Genomic DNA, 27584 nt, shown 5'->3' on the forward strand with positions numbered 1-27584 from the left:
GCTTTGGCAGGTGGATGGGCCATGTTTTGCTATAAAAGCAGAGCGTTATCCAAGGCTGTTTCCCCCAGGGCAATTGGGGATGCTGCACTTCCAGCTACCCATTGTCCTCAACCCCTCCGCTGTTGCGCCTGCGCAGTTTGAGGGGCAAAGAGTGGGCCCCCCACTGGTCAGCAGCCTTTGCTGCGGGCCGGGGGCCTTCACGTCCAACCTTTTTGACCCGCACGCTTGATGTGGGCTGGAGGTTGAGCCTGGGGGCACAGAACTGCTGATGTTGGAAGGCTAGGTTGAGAATTTAGAGTGCTACTTTTTTTTGATTCATATTGATTGAGGAAAAGTTGTGGATTTTACATTGGTTTTTTGTACAATGGGGAAACCCATGATTTTTTTTCTCATTTTGTGTGTTTACAGGGGGAACCCTTGAATTTTTTTTTTAGGTTTCTGGAAAATCTGTGTCTTTAATAAACTTGGATACATGTATCATCAAATTTGGAATCAAAGAAATCTACCAGAAATGAATTCTACAACTAGGAAGACTCATGGATGTTTGGCCTGCGTTTGCCTTTTTGACTTGGATGGTTCAACCTGATTGGCCTGTGGTGAGTTGGGCAAAGGATTAGTGAATGAGAGGTGGCCAATACCAAGACCTGTTCCCATGACCTAAACCAAAATCCATTGTTCAGGTCATGGGATGGGATTAAGGACTTGATATTTGTGAAGGTATTCACTTGTTATATTTTCTCTTCTCTGCTTTATAAATTGCTTTATTAAGTTGTCTACATGTCACAGATTGGATTTATCTAGTATGCTGAGGCAGCATTGGTAGGAGGAAAATCTTCTCATCCTTCAAAAATAAACCTTGCACACCAACTTATAAACAATGTCTGCTGCCTTCAGGCATGTATTTATTTCAAGATCATCCACAATCTTATTGGGCTCCTGTCCAACAGAAACCACTGCTCCTATCTCTCATGAAACAAGCCACCCCTAGAGCTCCAATCCACAGTCCTGAAACCGCTTCTGTGCTTGAGGTCTATGAAACAATTTTTTTTGTTCTCAGAAAAGTTGGAGAAGAGGGGTTTTAGTACCAGTCAAAGGATGCCCAGGCCGTAAAATCAAACAATGTTAATGGCAGGACTTCTTAACTCATGCACATTTTGATTTACAGCCCAAAACCGCAATTATTTGTGGGGACAAGAAGTCCCAGAGACTGGTGTTCTGGGTCTGGCCCGCTCTTCAGGGTTTGTAGATCTTGACAGGAGGCCTAAACTTGCTCCACTGGTGACAAGTTACACAGTCATGTCAGAAATCATGACAGATCTGCATACAAAATGAACTATCAAAACACAAGACATCAGTTCATATGGCTGTCATGAGAGAAACAGGGTTCCCAGACAAGTTACAGAAAAACTAGGCACAATGATCTTCATTGATTTCTTATATATCTAGACCAGCTTTTTAACTACCAGGAGTAATAACAAAATCCTTCCTCTTGTTTTAGGGTATTTCATTATAGATTTTCTTCCCAGCTGCTGATCTCATATCATGAAAAATATACTCTTGCTTGCTGTTTACTGCTTGCCAGTCACACAATGTATGCTCCTAGATGATGTTGGAACAAAAGGAAAGAACATTGCATCAAATCATGGTATGAATCAACATTGCATTTGATCCCATCATCCCTCTCTATTTCCTTCTGATTGAGGAGACTCATTTCTGCCTTTTTTTCTTGTTTCCTCTTCCAAGAAGGGGAAGAAATTAATTCAACCTCACCTGCTAGATTAACTACCCACTCAAGCAAATTTGAAGAGACCATTGATCCAAGATCCCAAGTTATTCCAGGTACCACTCATTTAGACACAACAGAAGAACTGGATGCTCTAGAATTCATAGAGACAATTCCACAGCTGAGGTTGAGACCACAAGGCAGAGAGAAAGGGGCTAATCTGGCAAGGAATCGTAAGTAGATGTAGTGGGTGACTTCCTGCCAATATTTGAGGGCTAGAACAGATCAAGAGTCCCAGAATCTAGATTTACCTGCAAAAATCTAGACTTTCTGGGTCTACAGATATGACAGGAAGTCATCCAGAAACAGTCCAAGAGCAATGTAAATGCAAATGAATAGAAATTGATGGTAATCTGTCTGCATTCTCATTTTTAGAAGTGGCAGATCCAAACTCTTCCAAAGGAAGGAGAAGTAAGCCTTTCAGCTTCTTCTCAATCCAACCTATGAAAAAAAAAATCCATATTGCTGACAAGTATTGACCAGCCCTTATGGAGCTGCTTCTACAGGACTTGAATTCCATAAGGAAAGACTCTCCAGAAATAGGCAGGAATTACAATGAGTTTGGCCATGAGGGTCCACTCATAGAAGCCTTGGAAGACGTTGACAAACTGCTGCTGATTCACATAAAACACCGGCTTTCAGTCTTGGCTAGTGGTAGAGTTAAACTTCCAAGCTGCAAGAAAGGTTTCCCTGCTTTGAGGATTCTGGACCATGGAAATATCCTGAGAAATGTCTATAGTCCTCAGCATAAAGTGTGGGTAGTTTTTCTTATGATTTTCATTTGAAATTTCTGGTGTGAAGTTTCACTACAGAGGATGGAGCCTTCTCAACTAACCAGCAAACACCCACATCACATCAGTGTTGTTCCCATAGGAAAAAGTGTAAAAAAATGTTTCAAGGATGTTTCAAAAGGCTTTCACAGCATTTTTGGGAGGACAGAGTTCCGAGATATTCCAACTCATTGCAAGGATACAAAACCCCCCAAAAGTAAATTGAGTAGGTGTCAATTGCCACCAGTTCTTGAAGAACAAATGTCTCATAGAGATAACTGCCAATGTCCAATGAGTCTGGAAAGCCTCAAGTTGGTGGGAAAGCTGCGTATTTTGGATGAAGAATTGGATTCTATTGAGGGGTTTGAAGGAAATCTGCAAATGAGATTCAGGATACTCTATTCCAAAGCAATCAATTTTATGTATAAGCATGAGTTGATTACCGTTGGAAATGTGCAGTCTTTGTTTGGAAAAAACAATCTGGAATATGCTGCATCACACATGACCTCGCTGAATGATTGTTATCACATATGATGAAGCCAAGTTCTGGTATCCCACCACCACAGAAGGCGTCTACAACTGCTGGTATACATCAGATTTTATGAACTTTTTCACAGCTAAGGGAAATCCACAACGTGCAGTCAAACCTTTGTTAATGCTTATTTTTTTTTTTCTTTTGAATCTACTTTTTCTCATAAGTTCTTCAGAAGGAACAACAGGATTATTTCTCATACTATCTTCTTTTTCTCAAAGCCAAGTACTACTTACACGAGCTTCCACACAGTCTCAAGCAAGGGAGATTCCAAGAGGGGATGCACAATCTCTTTGCCTCCTTTACCTCAATTGATCCGGATGAATACTTCAAGGAAAGAGCCAATGCTTTAGCAACTATCCAGCCAGAAATTCAGGAGGCAGTCCAGCTCTTCAAAGTATTAAAAGATGATGTATCAGACCAAGAAAGTGGGCTGGCAATAATACTCTTATCACAGTTTTTCGAATTCCTTCAAGGATATCATCCAGGAATGTTTCTTATAACAAAGGACCACGACCCAGATATGATCCGGGATCTGAAGTTGATGGGGTTGAGCAAACAACTGATCACAGAAGTAGACAAGTTCTCTACATACATATTCCAAAACTATCGCACCACCCCCAACGGTGAACACAGCCAAACTGTCCTGGAAAGGTATGCACGAGAAAGTTTGGCAGAGCTGGACAAGCTTTCAACTCACGTTGAGAGACTGATTGAGGAGCATTCCAAGGCTGTCTGTTCTGTCCTGCAAGGCCAATCCATCAATCACTACTTTCTTCAGCCGTTTGTGGACAGAGAAATCAAATGCCTGGGAGGATTCACAGCATACTTGAAGGAAGTATATAGTTCTGAGCTTTCCGTATAGGCTGCACCCTTATGAGCATGATTGGTTCAAATGATGTTCTGTCAAAAACAAAGAACTTTATTTATTATCTCCCATTGCCCGCTTCCTTACTTTGGAAATCTACACTTTTCACTGGTCTCTTTGGCCATGTTTTGTCATGTTTCTTTGCTTTCTCCACATGACTTTTTGGGGTTTTTCTTGCTTCTAAATATCCTCTTCTTGGGGGTTGTCCTTTTTGCATCTTTCTGTGGTCTTGTTGCTTTTTCATCTTTCATGTTTCATGGTTGTTTCTTTGGTCCTAAGTTTCGCGGCCATGGATTACAATTTCATCTTGTGAGCAAACTGTAGCAGGATGTGCATCCCAGAGGCTGCTGCAGATCTGAGCCCGGGCAGTCCTGTGCCCGGTTCACTTGTACTGGTGCTGTACATGCCTCCGAATCGGAGTTCATTTGGCAAATTGCTCGGAAATGAACAGGGGATGGACCAGCGGGAGAACCCCAACACAATCCAGCGCGGATTAATTGCCCTGGCCACTGGCGATCGATCCCCATTGAACTGTAGATTGCACTTAAATATGCCGCCAGTCGGACTCGGAGCAGCCCACAGTCCGCCCAGAGCCAGAGCCAGACCCACAGCACCCTCGCCCCCATGCCATCCCCCTTCTCGCCCGCCGAGCTGCGGCTGATCGCCGTCATCCTCGACACCGTCTTCCACGCCGAGCCGGCGGGGGCGGAGGGGCTGTCTTCGTACGCCTTCTCGACGCTTCCCGACTTCAGTCTGGCCGAGTTCGCGGCGCACGTCGTCGCCAGTCTGCGGCCGCCGGAGCTGCGCAGGTTCCGTCTCGGCCTGGCCTTGCTCTCCAGCCGGCCCGCCGCCCTCCTGCTCACCGGCCACTACGCCGCCTTCCCCGAGCTCCCCCCCGCCGCCCGCCAGAACGTGCTCGCCGGATGGCCCGCCTCCTCGCTCGCCCTCAAGCGCGCCCTCTTCTCCGCCTTCGTCCGTCTGCCCATCGCCGCCATCTACGCCAACAGCAGGACCGTCCAGCGCCTCATCGGCTTCCCCGCCGACGGCGACCCCCGCATCGCCCCCGCCCCCGCCCCCGCCCGCCGCATCCCGAGCTACCCTTACTCCTTCATCCAGCCCTCCCCCCTCGAGGTCTTCGAGACTGACGTCATCGTCGTCGGCTCCGGCGCCGGCGGCTCCGTCGTCGCCAGTCTGGTCGCCAAGGCCGGATACCAAACCCTGGTCATCGAGAAGGGCCGCTGGGTGCCCACCGAGCAGAGTATGTGTCTGCCCTCTCTCCCAACCACTCGTCCAGATCCACTCAGTCAGGCCCTCCGTTTCCATCCCCCCTTAGTCACGGGCTCTCTTCATGGCTTCAACGACATGCTCGAAGGGAACGGCCAGATCAGCACCTCCGACGGCAACCTCATCCTCCTACGTTTGTCCCTCCCCTCTCTGCGAAAACATGCCCAAAGCAATCTAAGACCATCCTGCCTGTTATAGTTGGCTCGACGTTTGGAGGGGGCACGACGATCAACTGGTCGGCCTCGCTTGCGCCGCCCTACCATGTCCGCAAAGCGTGGGCGGACGAGCACGGCCTGGGCTACTTCGCCTCCCCGGGCTTCGCGGCGGACATCGAGGCGGTGACGAGCCGGATGGGCGTCTCCACCACCGCCATCGTCCACTCTAAAGCTAACCAACTCTTCCACAAAGGCGCAAAGAAACTCGGCATCCATGTCGATCTCATTCCCCAGAACACGGCGGGAAAGGCACACGACTGCGGGATGTGTCAGCGAGGATGTGCGTGGCTCCCCCTCCCCCATCCGCCCATTGACCCAAAGTATATACATATATGTGTTGTTTTTTGTGTGTGTGTGTGTTTAGGTCCGTTTGGAGAGAAACAAGGCGCGGCGCAGACCTGGCTGAAAGACTGTGCCGAGGCGGGCGGGAAGTTCATGGAGCGAATGCGGGTGGAGCGGGTGCTGTTCTCGACGGAGCCGGAGCCGGAGCAGATCCGTACGGATCCGAAGGAGAGCAGTGCGGAGGGGCGTGGGCGACGATATGCGGTGGGCGTGCTGGTGCGCGACGCGACGAGCGGGCGCCGGATGGTCGTCCGCGCCCGCAAGGCCGTCGTCTGTGCCAGCGGGGCCATCAACACGCCCGCCCTTCTCCTCCGCAGCGGGCTCACTCTTAACGGGGCCGTCGGGAAGGGATTGCATGTCCACCCGGTGACCGCGGTCACCGGATGGTTCGACGCCCCTGTGCGGCCATGGGAGGGCAGCATCATGACCCTGGTCCGTCTCTCCCCTCCTCCTCCTCCCAGCCGCTGATGTTTTGTCGCGAGAGTCTCATGAGGATGGCGCGGTGTGCAGATCTCGTGCGAGCTCGAGAACCGCCAGGGCACCCATTACGGATGCAAGCTCGAAGTCTTTGCGTCCAACCCGGGCTTCTACGCGGCCCTGTTCGTCCCGTGGCGCTCGAGCGCGTCGCACAAGGCGCACATGGCCCGGTACGCCCAGAGCTTCACCATCGTCGTCCTCGCCCGGGACAAAGGCGCGGGCCGGGTCTCCCTGGACCCGGACGACGGCGACCAGCCGCTCGTCGACTACGCCGTCCACCCCTTCGACGCCGACAGTCTGCGCGATGGCATCCTCCTCGCCTGCCGCACCCTGCGCGCCGCCGGCGCCATCGAGATCGCCTCCACCCTGCCCGCCGTGCCCCACTTTGTCGCCGACGCTCGCCAGGCCCCCGACCACGCCGCCCGTCGCTTCGAGAAATGGCTGGCCCAGATCCGCGCCGCGGGCGTCAAGCCCGGCCACGGCGTCCTCGGCTCCGCCCACCAGGTACAGCCCTCTCCCCTCTCCCCTCCACGCCTTTCACTGACTGACGCGATCGATGGGTGTCCAGATGAGCTCGTGCAGGATGGGCTCCAAGCCATCGGACGGCTCTGTCGTCGACGGCCACGGGAAAGTATGGGGCCACGAGAAGCTGTGGGTCGCCGACGGCTCGGTGTTGCCGACGGCGACGGGCGTCAATCCGTCCATTTCAGTTCAGTCCTCGCTTGCCCCCCCCCCCCCCCCCCCCCCCCCCCCCCCCGATCCGCCGCCCAGCTAACACTCTCCCTCCCTCTAGATCATGAGCGTCGCCCATCACATCGGCTCCCAGCTCGTCAAGCATCTGGATGGCCAGGACCACGCCCGCAACGGGACTGGTGTGACCGCCTCGAAGCTATGAGCCGTCGTCCTCACATCTCTGCCCGCTTGTTACCCCTCTCTTCTCTCCCAGCACCAGCACAGCGGGCTCTCGGACACTCTGATTATTTATCCAGTCTGGTCGTTCTCCTTCAATGGCGGCCACGGTCGCGGAGACGGCTGACGCATGTTGCTGCATCCATTCTATACATGTACCAATAATATGCATGTGCCCACCGCCCGAGATGCGCTTCTTGGACGTGCGAGCCGGATGTGTGCGCCGACGATTAGCGGGATGGTGGATGTCTGGCCGGATGAGGGCCACTGGGGAACGGGCCAACATGAGGCTCCTGTCCGTATCCAGGCTCTGTCTCTGGAGGGGTCGGGCCCAGGAAGGCTTCCTGATCATCTGGATGTTAGGGTGGATGCCTTCCATCAAGGTATGGGGGGCTCCGGGGGGAGCCTCAAAGGCCCTCTCCGTGAGAGCCCCAAAGGAAGGGCCAGCCCCTTTCTCCCGACGGACGAGGAACTCTCGCTCGCAGGCTCTGTTGGGGCCTCAAAGGCTCACAAGGCCTCCTTGTGAGAGCCCCAAAAGGCCAGCCCCTTCCTGTGTCATGAGTTTCTCCCCACTGGCGAGGCACTCATGCTCAGTAGGGGTAGAAACCATCAGACAGATAAATAGGGTGTTCAAAATTGATTTTTGAATATCATTTTACATAAAATCATAAGATTTATCGAAGTTTTGAGAGGCGCTTGAAATGAAGAGAACCCCTAACTTAACACAGGACCCTCTTCGGAGGGCCTGGTGCAGCCTGGCTGGCGCGGAGCGCCCCTCGCCAAGCGAGCCTCCAAAGGAGGGTGTCAGGGTACGTCTCTAAGGTGGCGTTACCCTGAATTAACTTGATACTGAGTATCAATGAGGACAGCGCTGGCGAGGCGGAAAACAACTAAAACAAGTAGACCGTAGTCTATCTCTACTCAACCGTCTAGGCGGGAGGAGGAGCCACACCTCTTGTGCAAGAGGGGCCTAGCGGAAAAGGATTCTCGCTGGGATCTAGAGGATCCAGACGGCCGGAAAAGGAGAGAGTAGAAAGGAGGAGAGCCTCTTGAACTTACTTGGTCGGAGACTTACTAGTATCCGGGAGGTAAGTCAAAGGCCGAGGGGAGTTGCACGTGAAGGTTGGTGGAGATGGAGGGAAGGTCGAAGGGTTGTGAATCAAGGAAGTTGAGTAAATGAAAAGATGGGAGTTCTAGAGGTATAGGCCCCAATCGCTGATCTTTCAGCAATGTAGACGGGCTTGGTACCAAAAAACTCTGGGGGACAAACTCCCTCTCGAGAGCCCCCCTACTATATGAGAAGAGCAAGCTCCGATCCCGGAAGCCTTTCTTCTCCTAACTTCCTGCCCGCTGTTAAGTGGGCATAAACACATCGCGCAGACTGAGTTACTCAATACAAGTAACTCAGCTGTCGTACTAAGCAACCACCAAGCTGGTGCTGCTATTCATGCTGGAGGACGCGTAAGCGCAACTCCTTGTTGGCCCTCTGCGCTGTTGGAACTAGCAGAGGGCTGACACTTGCCCCCACAAAAAAGGACGGCTCGGATCCAAGCCTCCGGTTTTTTTTTCTGAGCACAAAACCATCGGAGTAAGGTATCAGCATTGGGTATTGCCGTCTGTGGTAACCACCTGTCCGAATCAGCGGATCAATTCTTGAAAAGCGTCAAATATAGACGACAATCTTGCCCCTGCACGCGTGTCAGTTTCTCATCCAATATTTTGGAAGGGAAATCCTGATCTGAACTTTCCTCCGCTTCCGGAAGTACCAACGGCTGAGGAACCTCATGGGTGTCCCCCTCGGTGACATACTTTTTCAAAAGACTGACTGGGAAGGTTGGATGTTTAAAATCATAGCCCTCCGTTAAGAACACTTCCACCGCATTACGGCCATGAAGATTGGTCAAAGACTCCGTAATTTTAGGCATAGGATAGCGATCTGGTGTAGTATACGTGTTTAGTGCCCTGAAGTTGCCCACAAGCCGCGACTTCCCGTTATTCCACGCAATGATGACTGGCGTGGTGATCTCGACGCCTTTGTTTGCACCAACTTTCCTGATTATGCCCATCTTGCTTAACAACAAGATGTGCTCCTCGATAGCCTCCCGTGTCCGTGGACTGGCTGGGTACAGAGCCTTTTGCAGAGCTGCCGGATAAGGCTTTTTGACCGTCAGCGTAATTCCCACCTGGTGGCCGTTAATCGCCCCAAATGGCTGGTCAACCGTTGCAAATGCTTCCTTGAATCTTTCCAACACAATTACCAGCTCGTTTTTGTATACTGACGTCAACTCTCCAGAAATCTTAGCGTCACGGTCTACTTCGTCGTTAAAAGAGAGCTCCGAGGACTTTTCCGGCAGTACCACATTAATGGACTCGTCAAACTCAAAAACCCGCTTCCCAACCGTAAATTTCCAACAGCCGTTGTTGAGGAGAGAGATCTTGTAGTGCGCCAGGTAGTCGTTACCCATAATAAAGTACCTGGCATTCATGTTTTCCATCACAACAAATGTCACGACCATGCGAATGGTACTCAATTGCAGCTTAATGTTCACTACTCCCAGCGGAACAAGCGCCCCCGATGCACTATGGAAGCTACCTGTTTCAATAGGCAGGATAAACTTCTCCCACCCCGGGCAAAACCGCTTAAGGTAGTTTTTGCCCACTACTGATTTAACTGCTCCACTGTCTAGCAAGACCATACAGTCTTTCTCACAGCACGACATGCGGACAAGATTGTTTTTCCCTAAGAGAATCCTTACCGGTCGAGCTATGTTGGCGCGAGTTTTGACTCGCAGCTGTTGCAAACTAACTTAGCGACAGCAATTCAGCCGTATCGGTTTGGCTTGCGCGGGGTGGAGCTGAGTGGTGGGCGCGGGAAATGGCAGTTAGCTTCGAGCTAACCGTCACTAAATGTAGTGACGGTTAGCTGAAATTCAAGCTTCCCACTAATTTAGCTTGGGCTTAGCTACACCCGGTGTGGTTGAGATTGGTGGCTAAACTAGCTAATTTCGAGCTAAACTAGTCACCGGTAAGGATGCTCTAAGGGCGTACCTATCGCAAACGCTCCCTGAGAGGTCTCCCCAATAATAGGCCCTTCTGGGTCGTAGACGCTACCGTCTTCCTCATCCCGCTGGACATTATCCTCATCAACGTTGTTGACCTTTGTAGGGCATCTTCGCGAGGTATGCCCTGACTCGTTACATGTGTAACACGTAATTTGGCCAGCCGCAGGTGGCACTTTGGGATTGGTTGTCGTTCCGGCAGGGACCTTCGCCGGAGCCGGCGCCTTCAGCTGAAACCTTTGCCAACATAGCCGAGTCTTGTCACAAATATCTTCCAAGACATTTGTAACCTCACTCAGGTCAGCAGCGGGATTCCTCATCGCTGTCTTGACCGCAAACTCCACCTCATTGTCCATCAATCTGAGCAACTTAAAATTGATTGATTCCTGAGAAATACCCAACGAGAAACATTGGAGCCTGTTGTACTGACGCGTGACCCAATCGGCCGGTACGGTCTCACCCGCGATAAACTTGTCCGCATCAAAAGCATCCTCTTTTTTTCGCTTCCAGCTTGAAGTCCCCCACTTCTTGCAAATCTCCTCTCGCCAGAAGCTCCACTTCTTATTCCGATGCATAGCTTCCATGGTCTTGAACCACAAGCGCGCCCCATCGGTAAGAATAGTGAGTAATTTGAGCACTATTACCCCATCATTAAGATGGCTGTGGCGCTTGGCGGAATCAATCCAGTGGATAAAGTCCATGTGGTCGTATTCACCCTTACCAGAAAAGGTCGGCCAGTCCGACTTGGCAATGGCATTAGTTAGTTGTTTCTGAACCTCCAGACTGACGGGTTCATCCTCATTATCTGAGTCCGATGGATTCAATTCCTGTCTGGGGGGAGCGGGGTGTTGCTTCCGCAAGGTTGATCCCTTTCACCAACCCAGCTAGTTCGGCAATTTCAGCCCGCAATCTACCTCCTTCCGCGCGGTTTTGACTCATCATCGTGTCGAAACGCTCATTTAACTTCAAAAAATCTCGCCGCTGGCCCTCGCTGGCCTCCTCAATACGAGTATGCAGCTCTTTGACTATCCCCGTCTCACTGGTTGTCCTCTCCCGCTGCTCGGGCCTATCCCTAGCCACGGCGCGCTCCATCCTTTCGACACAACCGTCCATGGCTAAACCAACCGTTGACGCTACCTGTTCTTTCACATCAGTGAGCTTAGCAAAACCAGTGAAGTCAATTGCTAGTAACTGATCTAGGCAACTAGTAACCTTGGCCATGTGGCCTCTATCACCGCCGCCACTTTATTACCATTGTCAAAGGGGCGTGACTTAGACTCCATGGCTTGCTCCAGTTTCTGCAGCCTGTTGGCAATGTCAGGTTGTGGTTCTGCTACTCTTAGCTTTATCATACCTGCTGGTGTCACTCATTCATGACCTGTCATTTACAGGTCTTACCCTCAATTAGGGATCTTCATGTGACACCAGTGGATGTTCATTCACCCACCTGCAGCCATTCATATCCAAGCGTCCTTAGTACAGTGGTTAGTACACTTGACATGGATATAAGAGACATGGGTTCAACTCCCATAGGACACATAATATTTTATGGAGTTTCACAGGTAATGTCTGCCGTGAGTTTGCCACTGTCAGACAGCACAGGTTTAAGCTCGATAGCCGCTTCCAAGCGGTGCACCTTAGCGTCCAGCTCCTGGATCACCTGCACTAGCTTAGCAGAGTCGCACTCCGGACGAGCTGTCAAAGCCGCCATGATGGACTCAGTTGCACTTTGCAATGAAGCCTCAAAAATATGTTCAATACCTGACAGATCCTGGGCTGTCCCCTTATTGGACTGCAGGGCACCAACCAAACTGTTCAATAGCTTTACTTCTCCCGCCACCTCGTTCAATTTCTTAATGGCAGACTGTAACGCAACAGAAGAGGAATTACCAACAGTAGTCAAGTTGGTCAAAGAGAATGTCAGTGATTTAGTGTGATTAAGAAGAAGGTCCTGCAGATGAGATAACTTATTGGACGTGGGGAGAGAGACTTCCGACGAAAGAGAAGCAACAACAGTTTTAATAGACTGATCTAAGTGGGAAACTATTTGTTTGGAGTTCCCATCCACTACTTTTTCTATTTGGCCGAACATATACGAAAGCAACCCAGTAGCTTCTTTTAGTGTAAGTCCCACTGGTTCCCTCGGTTCCTGCTTTGCAATTGATCTATTGCTTGGTAGCCTCCTTGGATCGTGCGGCTCATCCGGAACACTTCCCCGTATACTTGGTTTCTGTAGTGCTGGCAGCCCCGCATTCGACCCTGACCTCTCTGGTTTGCCTGCGGTGCTTGCGCCAGTCTCGCCTGCTGGTTCGGCTGGCCTTGCGGCTGAGGTTGACGGTTCCTTGCGTTCCTGGCGTTGGGGCGAGCCGTCGCCGGGTGAGCCGGCCCTCTTGGAATCTGAGCATTGGCGGGCCTGGGGCGCGTGTTGTGAGGATTCCACCCCTCCGTTATGTGGGATAACCCCTCCCAACCAATCAGTTGCACTAAGGTGTTGTGGGTTGGGATCGACTGGTCCCTGAAGAGCAACATCTGCTCGTAGTTTGAGGCCGCCATCGCCTGTCGGAACGCCTCCATGAATCACAGGTGGGTCTGGATGATCAGCTCCGTCGCCGGACTGAACTTGACGTCCTCCTCCTCCTCGCTTAAACTCTCCTGCTGGGACAAGTTCGGGTTTGGCGGCCCTGGTAGACGAAGATTTAGAACCAGCGTTAGATGCCGTCTTCTTTGGGGGAACCATATTAAAGGTTAAATCAAAACAAACCCTCAGTAACGATGGTCGTCAACGTCTCTGACTCTGGGCGAGGATGATCTTTTACTGTGGTATCTCTATGGGTCTGATCGCCGCTCAATTCCCAACCAGTGATCACAGTGGCATTGGCTGCAGGTGGAGCTGGCGTGGGCTCTGTTTGAGATTGGGTGTGGATTTGATCGATGAACCAACGCAAAACGGGGTTTGCTGATGGGGTGACTGGAGGGTCTGGTCTGAATGATGTTGCGGTTGACGGCGCCGGGCCAATATTCGCTGGTACGGCCCCTGTAGCCTGGATGGTACTGACTGGAGCTCTAGCCGTATTCCCGGTAGGACGGAACAACGAGTCGAATAGAGCCGCTACTCCGTTATCGGTGGTTGGTGGCTTGTTTGCCGCCTGGGGTTAGAGCTAGTATCTGCTGTCTCTACTTCTGGCGGAGCCGAACTTCGATTGGTAGGGGCTGCAGGAGTCCCGCGGTCCAACGCAAAGAAGCTATGTATGTAGTGATGTCTGACGGGGCCCCACTACACTTGCCTTTGATAAGCTTACACCTTTTGGAGAACGGGACTAAAGAATGTCTGCTCACTGATAAAGCGACGACGACGTAGACGATCTCGCTATTTGAGCAAGATAATCACGGACAACTGTGGTCCTAGCTAAGCTCCCGAGGGATGGAGTAATACATACAAAAAACTGGGCTCAATGAGGCCAATAACACAGGTCTGGGTAAATGGGATGAGGCCCCCAAATGTCAGGGTACGTCTCTAAGGTGGTGTTACCCTGAATTAACTTGATACTGAGTATCAATGAGGACAGCGCTGGCGAGGCGGAAAACAACTAAAACAAGTAGACCGTAGTCTATCTCTACTCAACCGTCTAGGCAGGAGGAGGAGCTGTCAGGATTTGGGCCCTGGCCCGACCGGCCCGGTCGCAGCCCCTGAACTCCTCAACTTGGAGGCTGACATCTCAAGCCCTTGTGCCCTCATACAACTCAATCACCCGTTCAACCGTAAGTACAAAAAGCCTTGCATCATCAATACTGAGGGAACCAAACCAGTTGAAACATTAAAAAGCTAACCAGTCCCTTGTCATACCGCCTCATCCAGGCGACGAAGACATGGACCGAGAAAACAATCAGAACCGCCAGGTTGACAGAACCCTGCCTTCCGACCCAAACCAAACCAGCCAACAACCAAGCGTCCCAACCGTCTCGTAGGGCAAAAGACTGGACCCTGAGATTCAACCAGGCCAGCAACAACCAGTGCGTACTCCTTGAAGCCACATCAGCAGTACTCCGGGTATAAAACCTGACCTCCACCTCTCTCACTCTTTTTCCTCAGCTCTTGTTCTTCTCCTTGACTACACATCAGCTCAAACCAGCCCACATCCCCCTTCATCTCAGCTCACACCAGCCTCACTCGCACTCAACACCCCTTGCCGACTTTAGCTCACTTTTTTCACCTTTTATCATCGACAGCTTGCGACGACCTCGTACCGCACTCGCGTCATTCTCAGACCTGTTTTCTTTTATCTCTCTTTATCTTCTTTGTTTCCATACTTAACCGCAATCGTTTAAGAACGCTATCTCAGTTGCCCACCACTGCCCTTAAGGTACAAAATTGTTACTTGTTTCTCTCTCTATTGTTTTCTCTCATGAAGATTACCATGAGCTGACAAAAAGATGAAATAAAACCCTTAAGTCTTGCTATTCTCACAGATTTACAGTCTCGGGGCTTTCCAAACGAACGAATTCCTCAAATCAAACGACTTAAAAGGGCAGCGAAGAAATGGCATCGAGCATTGCAACCAAGGAAGAACTCGCGTGTCTCCTCACTCTCCAGGGAGACACCAACTACGCCCTCTGGTTCCTTCGCATGCGGACGTTCATGAAAAACAAAGATCTTTGGGGCGCAATCAACGCCGATCCTGGACCAAACCCCACCCGCGCCTTGAAGAAGCAACTCAACGATTCAGCAGGAGTCATTAGCATGAAGATCTGCGATCGACTCTACCCCAGCCTCGTCACCGAAGAGAACGAAGATAATGGCTTCCTCCTATGGCGAAAAATCACCACTCAGTACTCAAGGTACACGGCCCATCGATTCAGCAGGTGCACCACGGCATGGGACAACCTCCAATTCAACGGTCATATGCTTGACTTCTTAGATGGCCTCGACCGATGCCTCACTAACTTCGCCGCCATAGGCGAGCCACGCAACAGCCGAGACATCTGTGGATATATCGTTGCCAAGATCGGATCCTCTCGCCGAGCTCTCACCGACTCATTCCTCATGCAGCCCGATCTCATGCACAACCACGAGCTCCTCATAAGCAAATTAAGGGACATAGAGGAAGAAGAAGAACCCTCCAAGCGCAAGTCACCATCTGAAAAGACCGCTCATGCACTCAGCACCAGAACCAGGCCACCCTCTGGATATCGGAACGGCCGACACAACCCGGAAGATCAATGCTGGGCATTACACCCTGAAAAACGACCTGTCCGAAAACCCCGTGTGGCACCCACTCAGCACTCCGCCGTGACCACAGAACAGCCGCCAACAGCGACTCCGTCCCAGTTCGAGCGCCCTGCGTTTGCCAACGTCACCACCGTCAACTTGTGCTCCCTGCAGTCTTGGACTCAGGAGCATCCCACCACATGTTCAACAACACAGCTTTCTTCTCCGAAGTCTCCGACTGTAACATTCCCATCAGCACTGGGAAGAACTCAATAGACCTAACGGCCACCAAGATCGGGACTGCTAGCGTTGTTGACTCCAGGGGAAGGATCGTGGCTCTCAAGGAATGCCTCTACGTTCCCGGCTTAACTCGCAACCTCCTCTCCATGGGACGTTTTCTGCGCACCTCTGTTAACATTTCCAGGAACAAGGACCTCTGCACAGTTGCAATCAATGGTACAGCCACTTTTGACTGTGTCCTCCGCAACGATATTCTGGAACTGAAAGAGAGCATTGGCCCGGTACCGCCCGCAACATCCGCACTCCTCACCAAAACCCACTCCGGAGGAACCACCACCTTCAAAACTTGGCATGCTAGACTTGGACATGCCGGCATAGCCAGGATCAGAGAAGCTGTCTCCAACAAAGGCATCACCAACGACTCCGCATGCGACACCTGCATGAAAGGCAAATCCTGCCGCTCCCCATTCAAAAGTCACTTCGACAAAACCTTCCACCCCTTGGAAGTAGTTCATGGAGATCTTGTCGGCCCCATCACGCCCGCCACCAACGCCGGTTCCAGGTACTTCCTCACCCTCGTCGACCAGCACACAGGCTACATCAGTGTTACCCTCCTCAAACGCAAGTCAGAAGCAACTTCGGCCATTATTGACTTCAAGTGCTTTTTCAAACGTCAAACCGGCCACTCCATCAAAAAGTTCGTCACCGATGGCGGGGGCGAGTTCTGCAACCGAGAACTCTCTGACATCCTTCGCCAGGACAGCATACAACACAACGTATCGCCACCGTACACCCCTCAACACAACGGGATCGCTGAACGCGCCAACAAAACCATCATCAACATGTCTCGCTGTATGATGGTTCAATCGGGCCTTGCCAAGGAGTGGTGGGGAGAAGCCGTTCTCACCGCGATGGCGACCACCAACTCTCTCCCCTCGCTGGGAAAGAGCAAAATCAGCCCTCTTGAGAATCTCTTTGGCAAACCCCCTAACATGTCCTTCTTTCGACCGTTTGGCTGCAAGACCTGGGTCATCAAGCCCAACCAACTCAGGACGGCAAAATTTGATCCCATTGCGTGGGAAGGAATCCTCCTCGGATACGCCAACGACTACTCGGTGTACAGGGTGGTTCGGCTGGACGACAAGAAGATCATCAAAACCAGGAACGCCTACTTTGACGAGTCAATCTTTCCCTCTCTATCAGCTCTCAATCCCAGCGTCGACATGCACCCCGAGGAACGCCTTCCAGACTTCTCCGGCGTCGCTCCTCTCCCCCTCATGACGGACAACTCTGATGAAGAAGATGTCCCACCTCCTTCTCCCTCCCCGAACGATCTAGCCACTCTGGACAATTCCGAAGAAGAAGACCGGATGGACATCAATGCAGATCCTGAGCCAGCACCACCTAAACAACGCCTTATTCTACGACTAGGCCCTCACCCCACGCAAATCACCAGCGACGTTGACCCCTCAAACATCTTGAACCACCCTCGGCGACCTGCTGTGAGCTACACCACGCTCACGGTCAAACCCAGCAACCACTTTCAGGCCATGAGGTGCGACGAGCACAAGCACTGGAAGAATGCCGAACTCAAAGAAATCCAGAACATGCGGGACCACAACGTCTGGACTGAGGTTCCTCGTCTTCCTTCCCACTCAACCATTCCCTCCACCTGAGCTTACAAGAAGAAGCTCGGTGCCAACAACCAAGTCACCGAGTACAAAGCCCGGATTTGCGCCCAGGGGTTTTGCCAAACCTACGGACTGAACTTCGACACCAAATACGCCCCCACAGGGAAACCTTCCTCCCTCCGTCTTCTTCTCTCTCACGCTGTCTCTAACTCCCTCCTCATTCACCAGCTCGACGTCAAGAGCGCCTTCCTCACCTGCCAGCTTGAAGAGACAGTCTATATGCTTCCGCCCCCCGGTTACAAGACCGACGAAAACATTGTCCTTCACCTCAGAAAGGCCATCTATGGCCTCAGGCAGGCCTCCCTCGCGTGGTACAAAAGATTGAGCCAGTTCCTCGTCTCCATTGGATTCTCAATCTCTCTCGCCGACCCGTGCGTCTTCTGGCGTGCACATCCCAGCCCACTCTGGATCTTCTCCCATGTAGACAATCTCATCATCGTTGGCTCGGATCCCGAGTCCTTTCGAGTTCAAATGGCTGCTGATTTCTCCATCAAGTACATGGGGGCCGCTTTGTTTCTCCTCGGTATGAAGCTTGATCGCACTCCGACCGGCTTCGTGCTCCACCAGTCACAATACATCGAACGCAAACTGGTCGAGTTTGACATTGTTTCCCTTCCTAACGCTTCATGCCCTCTTGACCCGCGCACTCACCTTGCCAAAGCAACCCAAGCCGACATCAGTCGCCTCGCTCCCCTCAATGTCAACTACAGGGCTCTCATTGGGTCACTCAACTACCTCAGCATACTTACACGTCCTGACATCTTGTTCGCCGTCAGCAAACTCTCCCAGTTCCTTGAACACCCCGGCCTGTCTCACTACACCGCTGCGATACAGGTATTCAGGTACCTCAAAGGCACTATCAACCGTGGCTTGACCTTCTATCCCTCAGCTGTCACTCCTCTCTCTTGTTCAGTTGACGCTGATTGGGGCAACTGCCCGGACTCTTGGCGATCTCACACAGGATATGATGTTCTGTGGAATGGTCACCTCATCTCGTGGAAATCCACCAAACAATGCACCGTTTCACTCTCGTCCTCGGAAGCCAAATACAAAGCGCTCACGGACGCTAGCAAAGAGCTGGCTTGGATGACCAACCTCATGAAAGAGGTCTTCTGCGATGTGCCTTGACTGACCTCCGTTGTTCGCGTTGACAACCGGGGCGCAATTGATCTCGCTCACAGTGAAACCAGCCAGAACAACTTCCGAACCAAGCACATGGACTTGCGCTTACACTTTGTTCGGGAGCTAATTCAGTCCAAAGTCATCCGCCTTCAGTACGTCCCCTCGGCGAGCAACATTGCCGACTTCCTCACCAAGCCCGTTGGCCGCAGCAAGATCACCCACGCTCTTCGACATCTGACCGGGGACGCCACAAGCATCTCTGCTTCTTGCTCTGACGCACGAAGCACGGCAGCCTGTCAGGATTCGGGCCCTGGCCCGACCGGCCCGGTCGCAGCCCCTGAACTCCTCAACTTGGAGGCTGACATCTTGAGCGCTTGTGCCCTCATACAACTCAATCACCCGTTCAACCGTAAGTACAAAAAGCCTCGCATCATCAATACTGAGGGAACCAAACCAGTTGAAACATTAAAAAGCTAACCAGTCCCTTGTCATACCGCCTCATCCAGGAGACAAAGACATGGACCGAGAAAACAATCAGAACCGCCAGGTTGACAGAACCCTGCCTTCCGACCCAAACCAAACCAGCCAACAACCGAGCGTCCCAACCGTCTCGTAGGGCAAAAGACTGGACCCTGAGATTCAACCAGGCCAGCAACAACCAGTGCGTACTCCTTGAAGCCACATCAGCAGTACTCCGGGTATAAAACCTGACCTCCACCTCTCTCACTCTTTTTCCTCAGCTCTTGTTCTTCTCCTTGACTACACATCAGCTCAAACCAGCCCACATCCCCCTTCATCTCAGCTCACACCAGCCTCACTCGCACTCAACACCCCTCGCCGACTTTAGCTCACTTTTTTCACCTTTTATCATCGACAGCTTGTGACGACCTCGTACCGCACTCGCGTCATTCTCAGACCTGTTTTCTTTTATCTCTCTTTATCTTCTTTTTTTCCATACTTAACCGCAATCGTTTAAGAACGCTATCTCAGTTGCCCACCACTGCCCTTAAGGTACAAAATTGTTACTTGTTTCTCTCTCTATTGTTTTCTCTGATGAAGATTACCATGAGCTGACAAAAAGATGAAATAAAACCCTTAAGTCTTGCTATTCTCACAGGAGCCCCACCTCTTGTGCAAGAGGGGCCTAGCGGAAAAGGATTCTCGCTGGGATCTAGAGGATCCAGACGGCCGGAAAAGGAGAGAGTAGAAAGGAGGAGAGCCTCTCGGACTTACTTGGTCGGAGACTTACTAGTATCCCGGAGGTAAGTCAAAGGCCAAGGGGAGTTGCACGTGAAGGTTGGTGGAGATGGAGGGAAGGTCAAAGGGTTGTGAATCAAGGAAGTTGAGTAAATGAAAAGATGGGAGTTCTAGAGGTATAGGCCCCAATCGCTGATCTTTCAGCAATGTAGACGGGCTTGGTACCAAAAAACTCTGGGGGACAAACTCCCTCTCGAGAGCCCCCCTACTATATGAGAAGAGCAAGCTCCGATCCCGGAAGCCTTTCTTCTCCTAACTTCCTGCCCGCTGTTAAGCGGGCATAAACACATCACACAGACTGAGTTACTCAATACAAGTAACTCAGCTGTTGTACTAAGCAACCACCAAGCTGGTGCTGCTATTCATGCTGGAGGACGCGTAAGCGCAACTCCTTGTTGGCCCTCTGCGCTGTTGGAACTAGCAGAGGGCTGACAGAGGGACTTGCACCCTATACCCCCCTGCCCGCCCTACTCTTTTTGGCATTTGGCAGGGCATTATTTTAGAAACACTATCAAATTTGATCCACTCAACCTTTTTTTTTCTTGTTCAGTGTGCCATGACCGCCTGCTTCTTCTCTACAAGCATGCCAAAAATCAAGTGTCCCACTCACTTCGAAATTGGTCTTTTTCCTTGTTTTCCATGGGCAATACATCTGCAGGCTGCTTATGTAATGTAAAGCCACCAGTCAGAGTACAGGGAGTGGTGCCATCAAACCTGAGCACTTTGAAAGTCTTATTATGACAGTAAAAAATGGTGAGAAGGTCCAAAAATAATGCTACATATCCTACAAGATGCAGGACAAGGAAGGGGTCATTTGGCTCAGTGGAACCTTCATGCTATTCCTCACGACTGAGTAGGTACAAGCAATAGAATGGACAACAGCAAAAAAACAAGAAAGAGCAGTGCAAGCACTGGCACATAGTGTATAAGCCCCTCCTTTGGAGGGTCCCTGCGGGACGGCATCCCCCCTCCACAAAGAGAGGGTCTAGTTAAGTTAGAGAGAACCCTCAACTTTGACCCCACCAAAAGTTTGGACATGTAGATCTTATGATTTTATGTAGAAAGTGGTTTGAAAATCAATTTTGAACACCACAAATCAGAGGACTTCCCGGGCAATCTGGGACCCCTGCAGATGTTGGTTTAGGTGGAAAAAGGCTAGATTTTTGCAGGGAAGTCTAGCGTGTGGTTCTGGATCATTTCTGGGATGCAGATCTTGGTTTGTGTCTGTTTCCACTCTTTCTATGCACTCCAGGACGCTCGGCACAGTAGCCATACAACCAATCACCCGGAAAAAGCCTGCCAAAACCAAGGATGCATCTCCAGACAAACAAGCGTGACGAAACCCACAAGATGCATCACCAGACCCAAGAAACATGACAAGACCCAAGAAAGATGACAGAAGCCAAGAAGCTTGGCCTAACCTTTGGAAACAAAGGCCAAGAAACCGGACAAAAGCCAACAAACTGGCAGAACCCAAGAAACCCAACAGAATTCAGGAAACATGACAGGACCATGGAAAGATGACAAAACCCAAGAAGAAACATTGCAGAACCAGGAAACCGGACAAAACCAACCAAACTCAACAAATCCAAGAATCATGACAGGACCAAGGAAAGATGACAAAACCCAAGAAGAAACATGCCAAAACCCAAAAAGAATAAAAAGAATGGCAGGCCCAAGAAGCTTGACAAACCAAAGAACATGATATGACCCAAGAAACATGAAAAAACCAAAGAATCCAAAAAAAAAAAAGGCAAGACCAAAGCAACTAGGATTTTTAAAGCAAGGGCACTTGCAATGAATGGTAATCATGAATTTTGGAAATTTTGCATTGTTCCTTTTTTGAAACTCATGATAAATAAAGTGCAGATCATTCAAAAGTTTTTGTTTGGTGGAAGAACCAGTTCATAGTGCTTTTTGTAGTATGATATGTCTTGGTTTATGTCTTGGATTTTTTTCTGTACATAAGAGTAAAAAAAGTATTGATTCATATGTTTATCTTGCAGAAGAGAATCAACAGCATTGGAATGCTCATGTATCATTCTCCCAATGTGCTCTGAATGTTCCTCCAGCTCTGCCAAATTCTTTCTTGCATAGTTTTGACTTTTGATGTTATGGCAATTCAGAAAAGTGGCCCTGCAAAACTTGTCAAGTATGTGTGGAGAAAGCTTGTCTGCTTCTGTGAGGAGGGTTTTGCTCAACTGTAGCAATTTGAGATTATGGATCAAATAGGGATCTTCCTCCTGGGTTGGAAAGAGTCTTGGATGGTATACTTGGAGGAATTCAAAAAACTGTGATAAAAGGATGATTGCCAAGCCATCTCCTTGGCCTGATGCATCATCCTTCAACATCCTGAAGAGTTGAACTGCCTCCTGAATTTCTGGCCAGATAGTTTCTAAAGCATTGGCCCTTTCCTCGTAGTATCGAGCAGGCTCAATTGCTAAAAATGAGCCCCAAAAAGAATCCATCATACCTTGAAATCTACATTTTTCAAAACCTTTTGTATCCAAATATAAGTATTTCCTGGCTTTGAGAACTAAAAGAAAGTATGAGAAATACTCCTTTTGTTTCTCCTGAAGAGCTATTGAGACAATGTGGATTGAACAGAGACAAACTGTCAGCATCAAATTTTTTTTACTGAGTTGTATTATTCTATCATACCTGGGAAAAAATTGTTAAAATCTGAGGTATACCAGCGGTTGTAGACACCTTGTGTGACTGTGGGATACCAGAATTTTCCTGCATCATATTGATTTTCAATGTGATACCAATCATTCAATGATGTCATGTGTGATGCAGCATATTCCAGATTTCTTTTGTCAAACAAAGACTGCAAATTCTCAGGAGCAATCAACTCATGCTTGTACATAAAATTAAGGGATTTTGAATAAGCTATTCTGAACCTTAGCTTCAGAATCTCATGCTGATTTGGGATGAAATCAATTTCATGATGTAAAATGCGCATCTTTTCAACCAAGTTGGAGGGCTCCATGCTTCTTTGATATTGGTCATATTCTATATCAGAAATTCTTCCCTCATGAACTGGTGCCTTGGCATGAGCTGGAATATCTTCAACATTATAATTCTTTCCACTTATAGAGTTGAAGTGTTTTGAAATTTTTTTGATAGTTTTTTTCACAAGTGTTTCTGTGGGAGGAACACTGATGCAAGAGAAATGTTTTGTTTTTGGGTAAGTTGAAGAGGCACCATCATCTGAAGTGAAACCTGAATACAGAATATGAAAAATATGACAATATGGAAAGAAAATCTATTTACTTACCGTATACTTTGGTCACTAAAGACATTTCGAAAAATATTTCCATGTTCCAAAACCTCCAAAGCAGGAAATGTTTTCTTGGAGCTTGGAAGTTTGATTTGACCAAGAGTCAAAACTGAAAGCCTATGTTTTATGTGAAGTAAAAGCAGCTTGTCAACTTCTTCCAAGGCTTCTTCTAATTTTTGACTTTTGGGACCAAACACAACAGGAGTGCTCTCTAGTTCTGGTGATTCTGTGCTTATATAATTCAAGTCCTTTAGAAGTAGCTCCACAAGAGCTTTTCAGGAATTATCAGCAATGTATATCTGTCAAAAGTTTATGAAATTGAGCTAAGAACCAAAAATATTCACCTTCTTTTCCTTCTGGAGAGTTTGGATTTTCTACTTCTGAATATCAAAATTTAAAATAAGTATTATTGATTCTTTCCTAACTTGATTTCAACTGGTTCTACTGAATTGAATCCACTTACCATTGATTGCTAAATTGACTCCTTTTTCTCTACCATGTGGTCTAGGAATCATCTGTGGATTTTTTTCCACAGGTTCCACCAGTACATTCTTTTCATCATTGCCATGGACAAGTGTGCTACTTGGAATATCTTGGAAGATTGGATCCCCAGTTCTCTTGAAGCTTTCTGATTGGCTAGCCAGTAAAGAAGTTGATCCTGGATGGATTTCTTCTTTTTTTAAAAAGAGGAAAAAATGAAAATGCAATGGATGAGTATGCTTGATAAGATTTCAACAGAGAGGGCTAATCTAATGAAATATAATTTTCAGGTGTACCTTTGTTTAGTGCAAACTCTTTTCCTCTTCCACTCCCCAGCATACATTGTGTTGCTGGCAAGCAGTACAAGGCAAATAAAAGTATTTGATTCATTATCTGAGAGCAGCTTCTGGGAAGATGATCAAAAATGAAATAAAAAAAAATCAGAAAGAATGTAGAGTTTGAGTATCCTTCTCATAGACCAAAGGCTGGTCTAGATATATAGGAAATCAATACAGATAATCAAACAGGTTCTCTCTCTAACCTGTCTGAGAAGCTGTTTGTCTTCTGCTGATACCAATCAATCATTGACATGATAAATTTCGGTTTCAGTTAGCTAGATGTATGGTCAACCCCCCTTTCCCACAAGCAACATCAATTGTATTACTCCTGTGCAGCCAAATTCTAATTACTGTTTCAGCATCCGCACCTAAAACATTTAGTGTTATACACATGTAGCCATTATTTTGAACTACTAATTTAAAGTTTGACTGCTGCACATTGCATGACATTTCCCATCTCACAACAGGTTATGTTTCAAGCACTAGGGGCAATGGTGTGTAGTTATAATACACTATGATAACCGCTGTTATCTGTGTAGCTTAACGCTTGCTGTTACTGCGCTCAGGCGTTAGCGCTACTAGTAACAACCAATTTTCCCCCTGGGCCCGATTTTTTTGGTGTGTTACTCGCGTTACTAGTAGCGTAACACGTTGTCCACTGTTTAAAAATATAAAGAGGGGCAAATGGACCCCTCTGAATCATACATAGTCCAATATCTGCCCCTCTGTGCAGACAGATATTTTAACAGATGTCAAAAATCAAACATCCTGGGTGTGCAATATTGTAACACACTTCCGTTACGGTTAACAATAACAGTAACAAGAGAAAGATTGTTACGGTATTGGTACGTTACCAATAACCGTACCATACCTACCTGCTGTTTCTAGGGGGATTCAGACTTGGCCATGCATGACTTGCATTCAATTTTGCAAGTTGGTGTTCAAGCCTCTTCTTGAACACCAAATTTCAAAAAATTATTCAAGCAGGCTTAGGGTGTAGTACCATATGGCCTGCATGCACTTTTGCAACTGAGTGAACTTGAACACTGAATTCAAGGATTGCATCCAAGTTTCACCTGGCCAACTTTGAGACCCCTACTATCTCCGACAAATTTTCTTCTTCACCATTCCTACAGGTATCATTGTTGCTGTTGGCCCATGGATCAATTTATGCTACTAGGGATCTCCTTCTTTCAGTGGTATTTTGATGCTTGTTGTAGGATGTTTTCAGAACTCTGTTGTCTGCCAGTGGGCAGGAGTGCAGTGCCTTTTGAAAAGGGTCAGCCTAAATGCACTCCATAAATTTACTTCATGCACTCCAAAAGTGAGTTGATGGAGCATGCACTCCAAGAAAGTTGTAGTGTGGGCCCCAGCAAGCCAAAGAAATTGGAGTAAGTCACCATGCACTCCATTTGCTACCAAATTTAATGAGTGTCCCAATAGCTCACTCCATACAATTGGAGTGCATGGACCCAGTACTCCCTTCCTGATATTTTTCTCCCTGAAAAAGGAGTGCCCCCTGCACACTCCAGCATCCAGTGGAGTACTCAATGAACAACCATCCATTGGAGCACTCCCCTCCGCTTGACCAGTCATCTTGTCATGTCCCCAGTCTATGGTTAGTCTCGGAGTGGGATGTGCACTCCTAGAGTCACCATACTGCTCAATGGCTGGCCATCGACAGACACATTCCACTTGATGGACGGTCATCGGGCAGAGCACACTTGATGACCGGTCATTGATCAGTGGGATGTGTACCCCAATGACCGGTCATCGAGCGGAGTACACACCTTGTTTGCTGACCGGCCATTGAGTGTGATGTTCACACTCGATGGCCGGTCATCGAGCAAGATGTGTATTCCGCTTGATTGCTGGTCATTGAGCCGAGAACACACCTCGCTTGATGATCGCCAATTGAGTGCACATCACACTTGCCGGTCATCAAGCGGGGTGTGCTCCGCTCAATGACCGGTCAACCAGGGTAAGCGGAGTGCACGCTTCGCTTGATAACCGGCCATCAAGTGCACATCACCGGTCAACCAGCGGGGTGTGTGCTCCGCTTGATGGCCGGTCATCGAGTGGGGTACACATCCCACTGGTTGACCAGTCATCAAGTGGGATGTGCACTCAATGGGCGGTCATTGAGCGAGGCGTGCACTCCGCTCAATGACCGGTCATCTTAATGACTGGTCATCAAGTGGGGTCTGTAATCCTCTTGGTGGCCAGTCTGGGGCCGGGTGGGCACTCCACAAAAGAGTGGAATGGAGTGTACTCCAATGCACTCCAGTTGAAATCGTGCCCAATGGAGTGCATAGCCAAGACCCTTTGCTCAAAAAGTGAGTGCTTGGGTGTATACTCCATTTTTTTTGGAGTGTATCTAGCTTCACTCCCTTATTTTGGTAAGTTTTGGCTTACCCTGGCCTGTACTCCAACATAAATGGAGTGCCCATGTGGAGACTCCATGAATTTGGAGTGCAAAATCACAGTTGGAGTACCCACTCCCCAAAGCCAAAAATGTGGAGTGCATGAAGTAAATTTTTGGAGTGCATTTAGGCTGACCCTTTGAAAATCATCTTGTGTAAAATTGGTTGAATTTTGCAATAATGCTGTGCATTAATGAGGCCACTAAATGAACTCAAATTGACAGCAAAAGCATGGAACTGGCCATGTATGGGTCAAAGCCTGAGAGATCTTCATTAAGGATTGCCAAGTGAACCCAGGTACCCACAGCGGGTGCAGTTACCCCCTGGTTTTTCTACCAAAACAGACACCTGCACCCACACCTGGCACCCACGGGTGTTTTTTGTGGGTACCGCGGGTACCATTTTTTTTTTCATCAGGAAACACCAATCTGGACAGCTGGCTGGTCATCAAGGTATACATACAACTCAATGACCGGCCCACGGGCTATTCATCAAGGTATACATACACATTGATGACCAGAGCCAGCCAGTCATCAAAGTATCCACCTCAATGAACAGCCAGCTGGCTTTTCATCAAGGTATACCTGCACCTTGATGACCGGCTGCATTGGTCATCAAGGTGTATCTATACCTTTATGAGCCTGAGAGACGGTCACGGTAGTTATGGTACGGTTATTGGTAACGTACCAATATTGTAACAGTTTTTCTCTTGTTACCGTTACTGTTAACCCTAACAGAAGTGCGTTACAATATTTAATAACCAGGATGTTTGACATTTGAAATCCGTTACAATATCTGCCTGCACGGAGGGGCAGATATTGGATTACATATGATCCAGAGGGTTCCATTTGCCCCTCTTTATCTCATTAAACAGTGGTTAACGTGTTACGCTGTGGTGTGCCCAATCTGTTTCAAGTATCAAATTACATCAAGTGATGGTTGAATACATGAGAAGGAGATATATTCTTAGATTTATTATTGCATAATTAGATTCTACAAGTCATTTAACCCCTAATCACTCACTTGAACCACTAGGATAGCTCCACTCAGTCAAAAGTTATTTTGGTTAAATGGTTTTCATCAAACATAAGTACATAGTATAGTAGTACATTGGTAGTACATACTATGGTATTAGAGCCAACCACAACTGGGTCATATTTTTTGTGGATATTCAATTAGAGTTAGGGCTAGAACCACAAGTTGGTCATATTTGTATGCATATTCAATTAGACTTAGGGCTAGAACCACAAGTCAGCCGCCTTGTAGATAGACTATATAAGGAGCCCTTCCTCCCCCCTCATTTGA

At 48.9% G+C, this 27584-nt stretch overlaps 2 protein-coding genes across 2 annotated transcripts; both read left to right on the top strand.

Moving 5' to 3' along the window:
* Nucleotides 1–4577: 4577 nt before the first annotated feature.
* Nucleotides 4578–7166, top strand: PtA15_5A762 (uncharacterized protein; the record flags this gene model as incomplete). The annotated part of the gene is made up of 8 exons (XM_053169558.1): nucleotides 4578–4925; nucleotides 5157–5211; nucleotides 5287–5370; nucleotides 5436–5732; nucleotides 5817–6226; nucleotides 6305–6775; nucleotides 6840–6980; nucleotides 7065–7166. The coding sequence occupies 8 exons, from the start codon at nucleotides 4578–4580 to the stop codon at nucleotides 7164–7166; spliced, it is 1908 nt and encodes a 635-aa protein (XP_053020743.1).
* Nucleotides 7167–7368: 202 nt separating this feature from the next.
* PtA15_5A763 (uncharacterized protein) lies at nucleotides 7369–7706 on the top strand (the record flags this gene model as incomplete). Its single annotated transcript, XM_053169559.1, has 2 exons — nucleotides 7369–7475; nucleotides 7544–7706. 2 exons carry the CDS (start codon nucleotides 7369–7371, stop codon nucleotides 7704–7706), a joined length of 270 nt encoding a protein of 89 aa, XP_053020744.1.
* Between the last annotated feature and the right edge of the window lie 19878 nt (nucleotides 7707–27584).

Source organism: Puccinia triticina, chromosome 5A, assembly GCF_026914185.1.
Source record: "Puccinia triticina chromosome 5A, complete sequence".
NCBI lineage: Eukaryota > Fungi > Basidiomycota > Pucciniomycetes > Pucciniales > Pucciniaceae > Puccinia > Puccinia triticina.